The 19626-nt window shown below is 38.6% G+C and overlaps 1 protein-coding gene across 4 annotated transcripts in view; it reads left to right on the top strand.

The window, feature by feature from the left end:
* The window catches only part of POLA1 (DNA polymerase alpha 1, catalytic subunit), a 299784-nt gene that overhangs the window by 23813 nt on the left and 256345 nt on the right, over positions 1–19626 (top strand). For 3 of the 4 annotated variants that reach the window (XM_025857680.2, XM_073901952.1, XM_073901953.1), the window contains exons 11-18: positions 843–955; positions 1717–1833; positions 3045–3119; positions 4013–4151; positions 4916–5070; positions 10043–10127; positions 13824–13885; positions 15755–15844. In XM_025857680.2, the coding sequence (XP_025713465.1) occupies positions 843–955; positions 1717–1833; positions 3045–3119; positions 4013–4151; positions 4916–5070; positions 10043–10127; positions 13824–13885; positions 15755–15844 (836 nt within the window). The remainder of the gene's footprint in view (positions 1–842; positions 956–1716; positions 1834–3044; positions 3120–4012; positions 4152–4915; positions 5071–10042; positions 10128–13823; positions 13886–15754; positions 15845–19626) is intronic. The other variant, XM_073901954.1, reaches the window with a different exon arrangement.

Genomic DNA, 19626 nt, shown 5'->3' with positions numbered 1-19626 from the left:
TAGAAGAGCAAGGAACCTGACAAACACTACCTATCCAGATTTTTAAGTAGTCTATGAGGTAGAAAGGGTAAAATAGGAGAGAATAGTTGAACCGTATTATGAGATATTTATGATTATATAGAATAAGGTATATGAGATCTATTATGTTTTTCCCCAAATACAATTTTACATATAAAAAATATTGATGTAGCATACATAGTAGTTATTATACATGAATGTTAATTTTTATTGGTAAGTACAAGTGCTAAAAAGCAGTTTAGTATTCTTACACTTTATAAGAGGTTTAAATAGGAGATTCGTTGGAGAATAGTTTGCTTTTTTTGTTTCTTTTAATCTGGGTAGTCTTGGTTCTAGGGAAGTTTTTTTCCCTACACTGACCTAGGGTATCTCTCTAATTTCTGAGATAATGTCTACACTGACCTGGGATGTCTCTGCAATTCCCCAGGGGTTTCTGCACTAACCTAGGGTGTCTGTCTCAGTAGTTCCCCAAGTGTGTCTACTTGGACTTGGGATGTCTCCCCAGTAACTGAGGTTTGTCTACATTTACCTGTGATGTCTCTAATTCTAGGGAAAATGTTTACACCAAATTAGAGAATCATTCTGTCCCCTGTAACCATCTCAGTGGTTACAGGTTTTACTAGTGTGATATTGTCATGTGGCTTAAGTACTAAGTAAGCGAACTGGGCTTGCGGAGTGGGCAGCAGATACAAATTTACTGTAAAAAAAAAAAAATGCGTCATGAAGGCATAAATGTGTGGACACATTCAGTGAGCCTTTATATTGCCCCTTTAATGTGATATAATTGAAATGTTTCTTTTCTCGTGGTTTTCCCTTACTTTTAGGTGTGGTATTCCTGTTTGGCAAAGTTTGGATCGAATCCGCCGAAACCCATGTGAGCTGTTGCGTCATGGTGAAAAACATCGAGCGAACACTCTACTTCCTTCCCCGAGAAACGGTAATCATTAGTAATTAGCCTCTAATTCCCAGTACATTGTATGTTTTGCCACCAGCCGTATTCTTCAGCGGGGCTATGACTTCTCCACAGCCTTGATGCTGCTTTTTTGCTGCCTGCCTAGTAACCACTGGTGTCAGCAGCTCCTTGGGTTGGGAAAAATAGAGAATGGAGTAAAACGGTGTTTTTTGACTTGTTACAGTGTCAAAGTATGAGTTTTAGTATATAATAGTATCTTCTCCCCCACTCCTCATTGACATAGTAATCAGGGTTGGGAGTGTATGGCTCTAAAACATCACAGGGCATTTGGCCCCGTTGTCATGCTTCTACTGTGCACACAGCAGTACCGGTCCCTCCACAGCCGTTGAACCAGCTCAGCTCCATTTGCTCCTCGTTTTTAAATTGGGACTTACCCCATCCACACTCCCCCCCCAAGCCCCGCCCCCCCCCCCCCCCCCCGCCAAGATCTCAGTTGAACTGTGAATCTGAAGCTTCTTGGTCAGGGTTTACAACTCTCTTCTCCCATTTTGTAGAATCAGTCCTTTTTACCTGATGTGCTTTTATGATGCTACTGGGAAGATTTGGGCATTGGGTTTAGTACATTTTTGGGGTCTGTTGCTATCTTTGAACTCCTCTATAAGACTGTTCTTTTAAATGTTTAAATGGCTGAAGGTGAAAATTAAATTAGATTTGGGTTTCTTGTTAAAAAGATCTCATGTACAGATACTTTTTTTCTCTCCCCTCTCCTCTCCATGGGAGAGCAGAAAATTGATCTAAATACAGGAAAAGAAACAGAAACTGTAGTTACAATGAAGGATGTTTATGATGAATTTGATGAGAAAATAGCAGCAAAATATAAAATCATGAAGTTCAAGTCCAAGGTTTGTATTTGGTGATAATTTTTCCCCCCACGTTTATTAGTTGTTTATTTCCTGACTTACAAAATAGTTCTTGTATGTCTTCTTTGTGCAAAATGTCTTTTTTGTGGCTATAATTCATTGAATGGAAATTTCACAGATATCAATATAAAATTAGTATGTAAGATTTGTAAAAATATTTTCTTTCTCTTTAAACTGCTTAGAAAATAATTTTCCTGAATTTGAATAGAAAGATAACACATAGCAAAGTAATCATTTCCAATCCTTGTAGCATATCTTGTGTTCTTTTTCTGAAATGGAGAAGAAACTCTTCTGATCTTGTTTTTATTAGTTATTGGCAGGTTGTTTTGGTCAGAAGGTTAAGGTTTTATATTTAAAAATCAGGACTATGATGCTATTTCTGATAGGACAAAAATCTGTTATTTGTGTGTTACATATTGATCGGTCTTGATTATAGTGTGATTATAAATGACACCTTTGGCCATCATCATAGAGGCTTGTAACTCAGCATACTTTTAACAGTGATTGCAGGAGAGGAGGATTGAGTTGCTGAAGATAAGGTTAATCATCTTAACTATTTGAGCTTTGAATTATGGCTGATGGATCAGTTCTCTAAAATTTTAGAAATAGTGTGGTATAATGGTGAAGAGTGTAGGTGCTGGGATGAGACTGCTTGTGCTTTAAGTCCTAGCCATACGACTTTGTAGTGTGTGACCTTGGACAAGGGCTGAGTGAATTCTCTGGGCCTGTTTGTTCACCTGAGAAATGGGAACCTATTTCAAGAGTTGTTGGAAGAGTTAAGCCACTGAATTCTTATTAGGTGATTAGAACAGTCCTTGGTACTTCGTAAGCACTCAGTAAATATGAGCTGTAATTTTAATGCTAATTCTAGCAAGATGGAGTTGGTTAATATTGAAGAGTAGCAAATGATTTAATACATTAACATTATAAAAATCTTTAATCTTTTATTTCCCTTCTTGAATGCAAATATTTCTAAGTTCTCTAGTGTCCAGGAGAAGTCTTGTCATTGGATGTTTTAGTCCTAGTGGAAAGGGGGAAAGGGTGCTGTTTTGGCTTTATTTACCTTTGTGTTCCATAAGGATACTAGATTCCTCAGTGTTGAATACAGGGACATGTGTTGTGCATGTAATGCTTGTCATTTTAATTTGCGAAAAGTTTTTGTCTTAATGATTTTTAAATATCTACTTACCCAGCCAGTGGAAAAGAACTATGCTTTTGAGATACCTGATGTTCCAGAAAAATCTGAGTACTTGGAAGTTAGATACTCGGTAAGTCAAAGAAAATTACTGGGTTTTGGTTGAGCATGACATTCCTCTATTTTTGAAATTTCAACTGGCTTTCAATTAGGAGTATCAGCAGGGCTCCTCAAGCCCACAGTTCATTGAGGTGGACTTACAGTAATGAATAATTAAAATGGATAAAATTAATTTGAATATATAGAATACCGGTTGTACTGCCTTTCTCGGCTTTCAAGTATGCTTCTTTAAATAAATAAGTTGAAACTGCACAACTGCTTACTTGTCAACTGGAATAAATGGCACATGATGGAGTTGAACATCATTAGTCTCTTGAAGTGTCCCTTCTGAGCAGCAGAAAGGTGAGAGGACCATCAGTAGCGTCGCTGTAGTGCTGCTCTTGCTCTCCTGATAGGCAAGGTCATTGCTACGCGATGTTAATTAACTGGGCCTTAACCTCTTTTTACCTTTGTTAGAGAGTTTTGATCTCACAGTGTTGGAAAAGGAAAACTGTTAAGAAATGTTTCTGACAGTGGTGATGAAAAGTACCATAGAAGCATTTTAAATGAGTTCCACTCTTGCTTTTATTCTTCTAATGGAGTGGTACTTATCTGGCTATTCTTTATCAGTAAGGCATGTACAGTTCTGGACAGAAATCCTCTTTTGGGGGAGCTTCTTGGCCTATTTTTCTTCTAATGGATGCCATCAAGATGCATTATTTTGTCATTGTGAATTGTTTTTGTGTCCTACTGTGAATTGTTTTGGATTTCATTTGTTGCAAATTACATTTCATATATATCAAAGGGGTTTCTTCCGGTGGTTTGTAGAGAGGCTTTTGTTTATTTCAGATACAGACTTTGGAAAATGTGAAGTAATAGTTTTAAACAAAAAAGGGTTTTTTTTTTTTTCCTCTTTGCCTTTTTCAGGCTGAAATGCCACAGCTTCCTCAGGATTTGAAAGGAGAAACTTTTTCTCATGTATTTGGGACCAACACATCCAGCCTGGAAATGTTCTTGATGAACAGAAAGATCAGAGGACCTTGTTGGCTCGAAGTGAAAAATCCACGTAAGGAAACATTTACGTTTGAAAAGCCAGATTGTTGATAGAGGCGGTTTTTAGAAGTTAAGGAATTGGTCTCTGTATTTCAGTGTGTCTACTTCCTTTTTTATGTTGTTTTCCTCAAGGTATTCTTGAGTGAGTATAGGGAATATGTTTGGAGCCACTTGATCCCTGCGGTGCCTGGCAGTTTAATGGGAGGGAGGCCTTTGTGAGTCCAGGTGGTCGTTGGCATGCATCCCTCTTTGTGCTGCTGTTGGCATGTATTTCTGAGCCGGCCGATGACGCCCACCTGCTGTACATAGTGGACTGGTGGCCTCTGAAGGAGGGCAAGCATCACTGCCAGAGGCGGCGAGTGCTTGTTTGGTTTCTTACCTGATGTTTTCAGTGTTTGCATCTGTAATACTCTGTTTTGGCTTCGTGAATCTCTTAAAAATGTTTTGTGATTCCTCCAGGGTGTTTTTTTTTTTTTAAACCTATTTGGGGTCCTGGATTCTTCAGAAAATCTGATGAAAGCTGTGGACCTTTTTCCCAAGAAGATGAACGTGTGTGTGTACACACACACACACACACACACACACACACACACACACATACACACGGCTTTGCATACAATCCAGTAATTGGGCTTATTTTTAGTTAGATGTTGTAATAAGACATTCTTGTGAGAATATGGGGTTGCAGACTATGTCAGTTAATCACAGGTATCTTAATTATAGTAGTTTTACTTTTTCAGCAATGGCTATTGATCTGTTGTATCTATTCTCTTTCAGAGCTCTTGAATCAGCCAGTCAGTTGGTGTAAAGTTGAAGCAATGGTCTTGAAACCAGACCTGGTGAATGTGATTAAAGATGTTGGTCCTCCTCCACTCGTGGTCATGTCTTTCAGCATGAAGACAATGCAGAATGCAAAGACACATCAAAATGAGGTAAAGAAATAGGGCAGGTTTGTGTACCCATGCTTTAGATGCAATGCTTGCTGAACTATACAACTGTTCTACAAGGGGAAATTGTTCTTTCTGGAGAAGAAAGAATACTAATGCACTACCAGACTCCATTTTGGAGAATGAATTGAATTTGTTGGATGTTGGAGTTTTTCTTTAAAGACTTAAATTGTTGGACTTATTTTTATTTTTTGTTTTTTGAATTTTTTATTTTGGCAAACTTTAAGTGGACTTGGAATAATATAATGAACTCCCATATTCCTTTTACTCACATTCAGTAGTTAGTAAGATTTTGGCACACTTGTTTACCCCCCTCTTTTTTTTTTCCTGTTGAAGCATTTTAAAAGCTGAGGTCAGATATTGTGTAATTTACCATTGTATACTTTGGTATGCATCTCTCAAAACATGCACACTTTCTTGCACTTAGTAACTATACTGGTGATACCTTGATACCATCTAAAATACTCAATCCATATTCACATGATTCTGTTTATCAAAAGTGTCTTTTTTTATTGAATTATATTTGACATCTCTTAGTTTCAGGTGTACCACATAGTGATTTGATGTTCTTATGCATTACAAAATGATCACTGCGATAGGTCTGGCAATCATCTGTCACCATATAAAGTTATTACAATATTACTGACTCAGAAATGTTTTCTACCAGTTGGTTTACTTGAATCAGGATCCATATAAGATTCACAGATGGTGTTTCATTTTTATGTCTCTTGAATCTCTTTTAAATGGGAGCAGCTCCCTCCCACCCTCTTTTTCCATTGACATTGACTTATTTAAGAATCATTTTCATTGTCTCATAGAATGTCCCATTTTCTGTGTTTGGTTCCTTGTGTCATTGGACTTCTTCCTCTATACCAGGGGTTGGCACAGTATGGCCTGTGGGCAAATCCAGCCTTACCATCTGTTTTTGTAAATAAAGTTTAATTGAAAGACATCATGTCTATTCGTTTATGTATTATCTGCAGTTGCTGTAGAGTTAGTAGTCATGACGGGGGCCATGTGACCTGAAAGCCTAAAATACGTAGTATCTGGCTCTTTGCAGGACAAGTGTGCTGGCCCCTGCTAGTTAGCACTAAAGAATTGATTAGATTCAGTTTTGACTTTTTGGGTCAGTATACTTTATAGGTGGTGGTATGATATATTTCATACTGCAAATTATATATCAGCTGGCATATAATGTCTGGTTAAACCACTATTAGTGGGGCTGTGATTGATTAGTGGGTTCAAGTTTTCATCTAAAGGAGGGTTTTTTTTAACGATGGCACTACTGATGTTTTGGGCTGAATTATTCATTGTTGTGAGGGCTGTCCTGGGCATTGCGGGATGTTTAGCAGTAATGCTGGCCACTGCCCGATGCCAGGTAGCACCCCTCCCCCCTACCTGTGACAACCAAAAATGCCTCCACACATTTCCAAGTGTCCTCTTGAGGTGGGGACCAAAATTGTTCCTATTTGAGAACCACTGGTCTAATGACCCCCCCCTTTATTTTTTACCTGAATTATTTCATTAGGACTTGTAAAACAGTTTTTTAATTCTCTCATCCTTTCCATGTTTATTAAACGTGTTAAACATTAGAACGTTTATTAAAATTTTCTATAAAATTAACTTTTCCTCATTAACCACCACTATTGGTTATGCTGCAGTAGTTCATACAGGAAAGATGAGGTCAGTGTGTGCTTCTTTCTCTTTCATTGCCAATTTTCTGAGTAGGAAGTTGGGGGCCTGCATTACATGCAGTGTTGACCAGTGATTTGTTTATTTTTGTTGTTACTTTTATTTTGCTTCCTCTTTTATGGAATATTATGAACTCACAGGTTTTATATTTACTCATTATGTTTCAGTTCATTGCCGTCATTATTACTTGATGCTTAAATTTGTCTTTGGTCAGTGGGAGCGTCTTTATTGTTCGCTTCTAAATCCTTTTGACATTGAAGGGGATGTTTTTTAACAACAGCCTTTTGGCATTGTTTTTACTCTGAATTTTTTTTTTACTATGTGATTTGATCTTTTAATAATAATTTAGTAGATGGCCGTAGTTAACAGTTAAGTGTTTGGGAAAGGTTTAATTACTTAAAAAAAAAAATACCCATCCTCTAGCCCCCACAGTGAGGTTTCTCATACCATTTCACAATAAAGGAAGTAGGGCTTCATGGAGAAATGGCTGATTTAGGGCAGAAAATGTCCAAGATAAGCCTGAAATACCTAGTTATACTAGAAAACAAGGACGATAATTAAAATCTACTGAAGATGTGTCAGAAGGGCCTAGGAGTCAACTTGGAGTTTCCTAATGGCAAAGATGGGACAATTTGAATATGGATAAGGGTAGCTGCAGCAGATTGCAACACATGAGTTCGCACTAATCGTGTAAGTACTAACAACCCTGCATTGGTCATCTGTGAAGGCAGCTAGGGAACCAACTCACTGGTTTGAAAACTGGTAAATAAACAGATTGAATCTAGCATTTCTCTTGATCTTTTTATGAACTCATATTGTACCTCAGGTAACCAAATAATCAATGAAGGGAAGTTTCACTTTATAGAAGGTTTCCATCCAAGAAGTGATGAAGGAAAAATTGAATATTACCACTTTGCAATCCCTAATGAGATAGTGGATTTAGCAACCAGTGGTTGCTAATAGCACCAAAAGAGAGCTAACCAGACATGATGTGCCTGTGCCGTCTGATAGAAGTAATCAGTAGCACCTCTAACATACTCATGCCAAAAAACAATGTGATTTTGATCAGGCCTTTACATCTAAATGTGAATTCACTGACAGTACAGAAACAGAGGAATGTGTTAAATGGTATTATTGGAATACAAGCAGCAAAACCAATACTGTGGGGATACTCTATAGGATGAATGACCCAGTTTCTTCAACAATGAATTGCAGAGAAATAATAGGTGGTGAGATATTGTGCCTATAGTTTTACATATCAACCAATTGCAAAGTATGGACTTACTTGGTAAATAAAATTGAGATTGTTGGGAAAACATGAAAATTTGAATCCTGCCTGGATATTTAGTGATCTTAAGGAATTACTGTTAATTGTATTAGCTATGATTGTGTTACATTTTAAAAACTTACTATCTTTTAAAGTAGTGGTTCTTAACGGGGTGAGATTTTGCCCTTTAGGAGACATTTGGTCATGTCTGGAGACATTTTTGGTTGTCACAACTCGGAGGTGGAGGGTGGTGCTATTGGCAGCCAGGGATACTGCTAAACCTCCCACAGTGAACAGAACAGCCCCCATAACAAAGAATTATTTGGTCAAAAGTGTCCATAGTGCTGAGGTTGAGAAACCTTGTTTTAGAGATACCTGCTGAAATATTTGTGGATAAAGTGATAGGTCTGAATTTTGCTTCAAATAATCTGGGTGGAGGCAGGAAATGGATAGGAATATTGATGAGTTGATAGCTGAAGGTGAATGATGGGTATATGAGAGTTGACTTTGCTGTTTTTTCTCTTAGTAAATGTTGAGTGAGTGAGTGAGTGTGAGTGAATGAATGAATGAATGGAGAGACATTTTGCAGTCCTAAGTAAATTAGATGGCTTCCTAAGGGTTTAGATTACTTGGTTAATAAAGTTGTTGACTCAGCAAATGTTTCTAAACAGTGTGCTAGTGTGATGGAATACTTGTGACTCAAAATACAGAGGAGGAGACAGATATTAGCCCGATAGCAGAAATAGATGTGAAACTTAGAAAAGATACATGTGCTCTGGATAGCATCAAATAAAGGAAGCTACCCAGGCCTAGGAGGCCAGGAAGGTGTCACTGGTTAGGGAAACTTCTTGGGATGGTCTGAGATCAGCCCCTGTGGAAGAGTGAAGGCAGCAAGCCTGGCAGTGGGAGAAAACTGCATTGCAGTTACAGCAAAGGTCTCAGCCAATCCCAGGGAGCTCAGGCATAGCGATGACCCTTCAGAATTTCTCCAGCTTTCTTAGTAGTTGGGAGAATGAGGGCCCTCGTCCTGAAGAGGACTTCTGGGTGACACACCACAGTATCCACCCCAGAAGTCTTTTCTGAAGAAGTAGGGATGGACCTTGCATACTGGTGGGTGAGTAGGAGTTAACTAGGCACAGAGAAAGGGGTTTTTTCCCCCCTAGGGGCAGCAAGCTTTCTCCAGCATGGTGCCATGGGAAGCCATTGTTGGTGTCAGCACAGAAACAGGGAGACCACGTAGGAGGCTAGTAGATGAATAGGTTGATATAAAACATTGAAATCTGGATATGAACATACAAAAGTTTAGGGAGAAAAGTCTCTTAATAACCCCAGCCCTCAGAGATAACTACTATTAACATTTTTGTGTATTTCTTTTCTGTCTTCTCTGCATATTTTATTAAAAAGTTAGGATTTTATTATAGATGTGATTTGATTTTCTGCTTTTTTCTACAGTTTTTCCTGTGCCTCTACTGTTTCTGATCGCAACAGCATTACTTGTTGTTCACAAAAAATTGAGGAAGTACCAGTTTTTTTTTAAAAAAAGTAGTCTCTACACCCAAGTCACATCCCTGAGATCTTGATTCGCATGCTCTACTGACTGAGGCAGCCAGGCGCCCCAGAAAGTACAAATTTTAAAAAGAAAATGAATACCCACAATCCCTCTTTCCCAGCTTCGTCCATGGTTGGCATCCTCCAGATCATTGGTCATGCATGTGTATAGCTTGTTTTTTAAAGATTGAGTCTTTAAACATCACTTACCTGTTTGTTTTGAGATCCCTGGCTAGGAGTCAGGAGTCCTGGGTTCCAGTTCCAGGTCAGAACTTGTTTTCCCTTTCTATTTTCTCTATTTTTGTTTGTTTAAATACTTTCATAATAAAAAGTTAAAATATCTATATGGACTAAAATATTTATCTTTTAATGTTCTGGGTAGTTTTGGTGAGAATGCAGAATGCACACTAGGCATCTGATAAGTGATCTTTTTCCCTCCTTTGTTTGCAGATTATTGCTGTGGCAGCTTTGGTCCATCACAGCTTTGCATTAGATAAAGCGCCCCCACAGCCTCCCTTCCAGTCACACTTCTGTGGTATGTATATTTTTTTTAGCTGGTCTTCTAATGGCTTGATTTTAATTTTTCTTGTTTTTTTCTCCGGCTGTTGGATCAGTAACTTTTTCTTTTCTTTCTTTCTTTTTTTTTTTTTTTGATGTTTTCAAGAGTAGTTAGTACATATTGTTAAAGAAGTTTTTTTTTTTTTAATTTTTTGTCAGTTGTGGACACTGTTTTATTGGATTGGTGGCTCCTATTCATTTGGTTTATTTTGTTCAAGGAGAAGTTGGGAGGCAGTTTGACATTTTTTTTTCTGTTCCAGTGGTTATTTTATTGGGGTACTCTACTTTTTTTTCCCCTAGGTCAAAATTACACTTTCACTGTTTCCTTTTCATGATGTCTTTCTAAAGCCCATCATAGAAGCCTGACCAAAGTTTTCTGTGTGGTGAGGCAATATGCTAGGGCATAAATGAATGTCTGCCTATTTAGGAGGAGTTACAGTATATCAAATTAGAGTTGGGTTTGCTCTGCATAAAATTCAGTTGGTGAAAAATGTTAAACAGAAATCTGCATGCCATGAGTCAGTCTCCAAAGAGGATTCTGACCTATTCCATGTTGAGACCTTGGCCAGTTAAATAACCATTTTTTTTCTAAACAAGAAAAGGGCAGAATACTATTGATCTATTTCTTGAAATCTTTTCTAGCCTAGAACCAGCAGTTAGATGGGGCAGCATCTCCTGTCTGATTTTGTGGGTATTGGGAAAGTGGGACTAGGAAAACAAGCAGAGAAGGGAATACCATGTATTATTAATGTGAAGTTTCACTCTTTAAGTGGGGTGGAATATATAGAACGAAAAAAATGGTGAGAATATCCTGGAAAATATGTGGAAGAGAGCAGTCATGAGCTCATCTCAACATGTATTTATTCACCTGCTCTGTGTATGTCACAGTGTGAACAGCTCTTTTGAGTGGCATGGAACTTAGTGAGGGAAGCTTTGGTCATCTTTATTTTTCTAACTTTGAGAAGGTTGGTGTTCCTTCATTGTGTACTAGTTAAGGCTTTGGTGGTGGGGGGATTCCCTTTGGGCAAGACTGTTAAACATCTTCCATTCTGACATAGATGGGTAGATGTTTCATGAAAGTAGTTTTAAACAGTTACAGGGACTTACGGTTCTGTGCATGGCTATTCTTTTTTTTTAATCTAATCTTTTAAACTTTAAAAATTGAGGTATAATTGACATGTAACATTATTTTATTTCAGGTGTGCAACATGACAATTTGATAATTGTATGTATCGTGAAATGATCGCGCCACAATAAGTCTAATTAACATCTGTCATCATAGAAAATGGTTTTTCTTGTGATGAGAACTTTTAAGGTTTACTCTCTTGGCAACTCTCAAACATGCAAGACAGTATTATTAACTATAGTCACCATGCTGTACATTACATCTCTATGACTTATTTTATAACTGAAGTTTGCACTGTTTGACCCTCTTCACCCAGTCCCTCCTCTACCCCCACATCCCATCCCACCTCTGGCAACCATCAGTCTGTTACCTGTATCTATGACCTCATTTTGTCTTTGTTTTTTTAGATTGCACATATAAGTGAGATCATACAGTATTTATCTTTCTATGTCTGACTTTCTTCACTTAGCATCATGCCCTTCATGGTTTGTCCATGTTGTCACAAATGGCAAGATTTTTTCCTTATTTTTTACGGCCGAATAATAATCCATTGTATAAATATACCACTTTTTTTTTATCTGTTCATCCATTGATGGGCATTTAGGTTGCTTCCATTTCCTGGCTTTTGTAAATAATGTTGCAGTGAACATGTAGGTGCAGATATCTTTTCAAGTTAGTGATTTCATTTTCTTCAAATACCCAGAAGTAGAATACCTAGATCATAGGGTATATTTATTTTTAATTTTTTGAGGAACCTCCATACTGTTTTCCACAGTGGCAGTACCAGTTTACATTCCCACTAACAGTATACAAGGGTTCACTTTACTCCACATCCTAGGCAACACTTACTATTTCTTTTTCTTTTTCTTTTTTTTTAAAGTAGGCTCCATGCCTACTTAGTGGGGCTTGGACTTACAACCCTGAGATCAAGTGTCACGTGCTCTACTGACTGCGCCAGCCAGGTGCCCCTCTTGTCTTTTTGATAATAGCAATTCTGACAGGTGTGAGGTGATATCTCCGTGTGGTTTTGATTTGCATTTCTTTGATAATTGTGATGTTGACCACTTTTTTTTAATTTTTATTTTTTTAAAAAGATTTATTTATTTATTTGACAGAGAGTGACACAGCGAGAGAGGGAACACAAGCAGGGGGAGTGGGACAGGGAGAAGCAGGCTTCCCGCCGAGCAGGGAGCCTGATGTGGGGCTCGATCCCAGGACCCTGGGATCATGACCTGAGCTGAAGGCAGAGGCTTAATGACTGAGCCACCCAGGTGCCCCCACTTTTTTTTTTAAAGATTTTATTTATTTATTTGACAGAGAGAGACAGTGAGAGAGGGAACACGAGCAGGGTGAGTGAGAGAGGGAGAAGCAGACTCCCCGCTGAGCAGGGAGCCCGATGGCGGGGCTTGATTCCAGAACCCTGGGATCATGACCTGAGCCAAAGGCAGACGCTTAACGATTGAGCCACCCAGGTGCCCCTTACGTTGACCACTTTTTCATGTACCTATTGGCTATCTATATATCTTCTTTGGAAAAATGTCTATTCAGAGCCTTTGCCCATTTTTTTTTTTAAGTACGCTCCATGCCCACTGTGGGGCTTGAACTCACCACCCTGAGATCAAGAGTCACTTGTTCTACTGACTGAGCCAGCCAGGTGCCCCAGCCCTTGCCCAATTTTGAATTGGATTGTTTGTTTTATAGCAATCGAGTTTCAGGAGTTCTTTATATATTTTGGGTATTAACCTTTTATCACATATATGATTTGCAAATATTTTCTCCCATTTGTTAGGTTGCCTTTTCATTTAGTTGATGGTTTCCTTTGCTCTGCAAGAGCTTTTTATTGTGATGTAGTCCTACTTGATTATTTTTGCTTTTGATGCCTTTCCTTTTGGTGTCAAATCCAAAAAAATCATCACCAAGACCAATGTCAGGGAGCTTACTGCCCGTTTTCTTCTAAGAGTTTTATGGTTTCAAGTCCTTATATTCACTCTTCAATGCATTTTCACTTAGTTTTTGTGTATGGTGTAAGATTGTGGTCCAGTTTCATTTTTTTATATGTGGCTGTCTAGTTTTCTTATCACCATTTAGTAAAGAGACTGTCCTTTTCCCATTGTATAGTCATACCTCCATTGTCATAAATTAATTGATCATATATGGATGCATTAATTTCTGGGCTCTCCATTTTGTTCCATTGATCTAGATGTCTGTTTTTATCCCAGTACCATACTGTTTTGATTACTGCAGCTTTGGAGTATAGTTTTAAATCAGGGAGCGTGACACCTCCTGCTTTGTTCTTCTTTCCCAAGATTGCTTAGGCTACTTGGGGTCTTTGTGGTTCCATAATGAATTTTAGGATTGTTTGTTCTGGCTTTTCTTTTGAGGTCCAACAACATGACCGATGGAAATACTTGAACTCTTAACTTTTTAGAGATTAGGGGGTATTTGTTTATATTTACGACAGTTTACATTTGGAAACGTGCGGCATATGTGTACTTGAAATTGGACTAAGATGGTGATGGAATCTTTATTTTTTTTCCCTTCTTACAGTTGTATCTAAACCAAAGGACTGTATTTTTCCATATACTTTCAAAGAAGACATTAAGGAAAAGGTAAAGGACTCATCACTTACACCTTTTAAATATGAAGCATCTATTTAGAAAAAGAAAAGGAGGATGGTGTGGATTAGTAGAATAGGCTATTTTATATGTTAATTTATTAGATCTATTCTTGCTAGATTGGACTGGCATTAATCCATTCAAAATGTATTAGAAAGATGAAAGTAGAAACATTTAACAATGTATAAATGTTTTGCCACCTGAAAATAATGTGGTTCTATACCCTATTAGTAGGTGGATAGGCTCAAATCCTCCTTCAGATAGCTTTCCAAAATGCGTGATCATGGTGATTACTGTTTTGATGCAATGTTAGGTAGAGCCCCTTCCCCTATCCTCCAGCTTGAAGAAAGCCAAGTGAAGTTGGGAATACTGGATAATAAAGGGGACACATATTGGAAAGGTCGATATGGGCTGGCCAGAATTGATCAGCAATCTCTCAACTGCCAGTATACTCCATGGAGAAGTTTTCATGGGTCCTTAATAAAATAGGGGGTGGAAAAAAATAGTGTAATGTAGTGAGTTTGTCACAAGGTAAATGTATTCAATGTAAAGAATTTGTTTTTTGGAGAGTATGTTTCTTTTGTGAAACGTTTGTGCTCATAAATTTTTGGGTTGGTTTTATTTTTTTAATATCCTCACTTGACAAAATTTTAGCAAACTTGTCAGGTTCCACTTATTTTAAGTTGGCTTGAGAAGTCCAGCAGTCTGGGGTAATGTTGGATCATGCTATTATTTGTGAAGTGCTCTGAATTACCTATCCAACTAAAATGATCTCGGAAAATTCTTTTAGAGTCAAACTGATATTTGTAGCCAAGTTAGTTGTAGAAAACACATAGCTATCAACTTCCATTTTAAGAGTCTTAATAAGAGTGGATCTTTTGAATACCTGATTTATATTCAGTAATCCAAGTAGAAGCCTTTTGAATGAAGATAGGTTTTATTTATACTTAAGATGCCTATAATTCTTAAATGTATGTTTGTTTTCAGTCTAGTTTCTTATTTATGGGTTCTTACACCATTCTTGGAGATTAGTTTATGCAATCCTTGGGATTTCTTTATGTGGTAAATTCATAAACAGCAAAGTCTACCAGGGATTATACAGGAAAGTAAGTAATGTTTTTGACAGGTACTCGGATTCATATGCTTGTTCATATGTGTCCAGATGTCCAAGTGTGTCCCTGTGGAGGGACATATCTGCACTTCATGGTGCTCAGCATTTAAAGTTTTGCTTTATTGGGGCGCCTGGGTGGCTCAGTCGTTAAGCGTCTGCCTTCAGCTCAGGTCATGGTCCCAGGGTCCTGGGATCGAGCCCCACGTCGGGCTCCCTGCTCAGAGAAGCCTGCTTCTCCCTCTCCCACTCCCCCTGCTTGTGTTCTCTCTCTTGCTGTGTCTCTCTCTGTCAAATAAATAAATGAATAAATCTTTAAAAAAAATGAAGTTTTGCTTTATTTACACACTTATTACTAGAATGAACTCCTCAGAGACTTTGGGCAATTATTACTGTGAAACCTAGAATCAGCAATGTCATTGCTTCATTTAGTTTTGAAATGGATGGATTCTTTGTGGTTTTTTAAAATTTTATTCTGAGAGAGAGAGAGAGAGAGAGAGAGAGAGAGCGTGCACATGACTGGGGGGAGAGGGAGGGGGAGAAGCAGGGAGAGGGAGAGGCTACAAATATCAGCCCCAATGCCCAATGCGGGGCTCGATCCCAGGACCCAAAGGCAGACGCTTAACCGACTGAGCCACCCAGGCGCGCCTGGATGGATTCTTTTAATTCTAAGAAATCTAACCCTGCTTGAACAAGGAGCCAAGTATAGTACTTAAAAGTAAAGAGTAAGTGACGGGTATGTTTTTATCTAACAGAATGTGAAGGTTGAGATTGCTGCAACAGAAAGAACATTGCTAGGTTTTTTCCTCGCCAAAGTTCACAAAATTGATCCTGATATCATTGTGGTGAGTAGATGTCTCATCATGCCATGGGGGAAGCTCTTCATTCCTTATTAGTTCTTTTCAGTACTTATGAGAGTCTTGCAGAGAATCTTTTTTTTTTTTAAATCTAGGTAAAATTGGTATATAATATGTTTCAGGTGTATAGTATTATAATTTGACATCTGTATACACTACAAAGTGATGGCCACCACGAGTCTCAATCACCACCATACCCTTCACTTTTTTGCCCACCCCCCCCCAAGCTCCTTTCACTCTGGTAATTAGCAGTCTGTTCTCTGTCAGTGAGTTTGTTTTTGTGTAGTTTTGTTTGTTCGTTTTTTTAGATTCCACATTTGAGTGAAATCATACATTCCAGTATTCTAGATATTATATATTTTGTTGTACATCTTGAAAGCACCAGGAAAACTTTGTCCACATGCCCTGCTTTGGTGCTCTGGCTCAGAACTAGTTCCTCACCCAGTTTTCCCTAGTAGTCTCTCTCGGGCCCCAAGGAGATGTCATGGTGCCTAGGATAGCTGGCCTGCCTTAGGGTGTTAGAGCCAAGTCTGTGTGTGAGAAATCCAAACTGATCTGATGTAAGAGAGAATCCTGACACTGGTGTGAGTCCCTAATCCCAGGAATGATAATTTGGAAATGAGACTTCCTTGTGTCTTTGGGTTTCTTAATTTAATAGACAAAACTGCCATAAATATATAGTGGTACACATTTTTAATTAAAATTAGAAGTAAATCTATTGATCTGATTTATTTTAAGCTTCATCTAGTTTTTTAATAAACATAGACAGTGAACCATATTATTCGCATGATGGAAATTACCATTATAGACATGGAAAATTTGGTTGCGTTTTTGTTTATTTTTAAGTAGGCTCCATGCCCACCGTGGAGCCCAACATGGTGCTTGAACTCACGACCCTGAGATCAAGATCTAAGCCGAAATCAAGAGTCAGATGCTTAACCGACTAAGCCACCCAGGTGCCCATAGTTGCATTTTTGAGATAATTTCTACTTGGTATAGTTTTGTTTCCTAATTTGAACTATCGCCTGGTATTGTGTAGTTTGTTATACATTAAGACTCTATTTTTAAAAATTTTTTATTGTTATGTTAATCATCATACATTACATCATTAGTTCTTGATGTAGTGTTCCATGATTCATTGTTTGTGCATAACACCCAGTGCTCCATGCAGACTGTGCCCTCTTTAATACCCATCACCAGGCTAACCCATCCCTCCACCCTCCTCCCCTCTAGAACCCTCAGTTTGTTTTTCAGAGTCCACCGTCTCTCATGGTTCATCTCCCCCTCCGACTTACTCCCCTTCGTTCTTCCCCTCCTGCTATCTTCTTTTTCTTTTTTCTTAACATACGTTACATTATTTGTTTCAGAAGTACAGATCTGTGATTCAACAGTCTTGCACACTTCACAGCGCTCACCATAGCACATACCCTACCCACTGTCTATCACCCAACCACCCCATCCCTCCCACCCCCCACCACTCCAGCAACACTCAGTTTGTTTCCTGAGATTAAGAATCCTTCATATCAGTGAGATCGTATGATACATGTCTTTCTCTGATTGACTCATTTCACTCAGCATAACACCCTCCAGTTCCATCCACGTCGTTGCAAATGGCAAGATCTCATTCCTTTTGATGGCTGCATAATATTCCATTGTGTACATATACCACTTCTTCTTTATCCATTCATCTGTCGATGGACATCTTGGCTCTTTCCACAGTTTGGCTATTGTGGACATTGCTGCTATAAACATCGGGGTGCACGTACCCCTTCGGATCCCTACATTTGTATCTTTGTGGTAAATATCCAGTAGTGCAATTGCTGGATCGTATGGTAGCTCTATTTTCAACTGTTTGAGGAACCTCCATACTGTTTTCCAGAGTGGTTGCACCAGCTTGCATCCCCACCAACAGTATAAGAGGGTTCCCCTTTCTCCGCATCCCCGCCAACATCTGTCGTTTCCTGACTTGTTAATTTTAGCTATTCTGACTGGTGTGAGGTGGTACCTCATTGAGGTTTTGATTTGGATTTCCCTGATGCCAAGCGATGTTGAGCACTTTTTCATGTGTCTGTTGGCCATTTGGATGTCTTTGGAAAAATGTCTGTTCATGTCTTCTGCCCATTTCTTGATTGGATTATTTGTTCTTTGGGTGTTGAGTTTGATAAGTTCTTTATAGATTTTGGATGCTAGCCCTTTATCTGATATGTCATTTGCAAATATTTTCTCCCATTCTGTCGGTTGTGTTTTGGTTTTGTGGACTGTTTCTTTTGCTGTGCAAAAACTTTTTATCTTGATGAAATCCCAATAGTTCATTTTTGCCCTTGCTTCCCTTGCCTTTGGCGATGTTTCTAGGAAGAAGTTGCTGTGGCTGAGGTCGAAGAGGTTGCTGCCTGTGTTCTCCTTTAGGATTTTGATGGACTCCTGTCTCACGTTTAGGTCTTTCAAGCATTTGGAGTCTATTTGTGTGTGTGGCGTAAGGAAATGGTCCAGTTTCATTCTTCTGCATGTGGCTGTCCAATTTTCCCAACACCATTTGTTGAAGAGACTGTCTTTATTCCATTGGACATTCTTTCCTGCTTTGTCAAAGATGAGTTGACCATAGAGTTGAGGGTCCATTTCTGGGCTCTCGATTCTGTTCCATTGATCTATGTGTCTGTTTTTGTGCCAGTACCATACTGTCTTGATGATGACAGCTTTGTAATAGAGCTGGAAGTCCGGAATTGTGATGCCGCCAGCTTTGCTTTTCTTTTTCAATATATTCCTCTGGCTATTCGGGGTCTCTTCTGGTTCCATACAAATTTTAGGATTATTTGTTCCATTTCTTTGAAAAAAGTGGATGGTATTTTGATGGGGATTGCATTGAATGTGTAGGTTGCTCTAGGTAGCATTGACATCTTCACAATGTTTGTTCTTCCAATCCATGAGCATGGAACGTTTTTCCATTTCTTTGTGTCTTCTTCCATTTCTTTCATGAGTATTTTATAGTTTTCTGAGTACAGATCCTTTGCCTCTTTGGTGAAATTTATTCCTAGGTATCTTATGGTTTTGGGTGCAATTGTAAATGGGATCGACTCCTTGATTTGTCTCTCTTCTGTCTTGTTGTTGGTGTATAGGAATGCCACTGATTTCTGTGCACTGATTTTATATCCTGCTACTTTACTGAATTCCTGTATGAGTTCTAGCAGTTTTGGGGTGGAGTCTTTTGGGTTTTCCACATACAGTATCATATCATCTGCAAAGAGTGAGAGTTTGACTTCCTCTTTGCCGATCTGGATGCCTTTGATTTCTTTTTGTTGTCTTATTGCTGTGGCTAGGACTTCTAATACTATGTTGAATAGCAGTGGTGAGAGTGGACATCCCTGCCGCGTTCCTGACTTTAGGGGAAAAGCTCTCAGCTTTTCCCCGTTGAGAATGATACTCGCTGTAGGTTTTTCATAGATGGCTTTTATGATATTGAGGTAGGTACCCTCTATCCCTATACTCTGAAGAGTTTTGATCAAGAAAGGATGCTGTACTTTGTCAAATGCTTTTTCTGCATCTATTGAGAGGATCATATGATTCTTGTTCTTTCTTTTGTTAATGTATTGTATCACGTTGATTGATTTGCGGATGTTGAACCAACCTTGCAGCCCAGGGATAAATCCCACTTGGTCATGGTGAATAATCCTTTTAATGGACTGTTGGATCCTATTGGCTAGTATTTTGGTGGGAATTTTTGCATCCATGTTCATCAAGGATATTGGTCTGTAATTCTCCTTTTTGATGGGGTC

This window comes from Callorhinus ursinus, unplaced genomic scaffold (assembly GCF_003265705.2).
Source record: "Callorhinus ursinus isolate GAN/ISIS: 27379988/994484 unplaced genomic scaffold, GSC_fseal_2.0 scaffold16, whole genome shotgun sequence".
In the NCBI taxonomy this organism is placed as follows: domain Eukaryota; kingdom Metazoa; phylum Chordata; class Mammalia; order Carnivora; family Otariidae; genus Callorhinus; species Callorhinus ursinus.
This window is presented reverse-complemented; position numbering and strand designations above follow the sequence as displayed.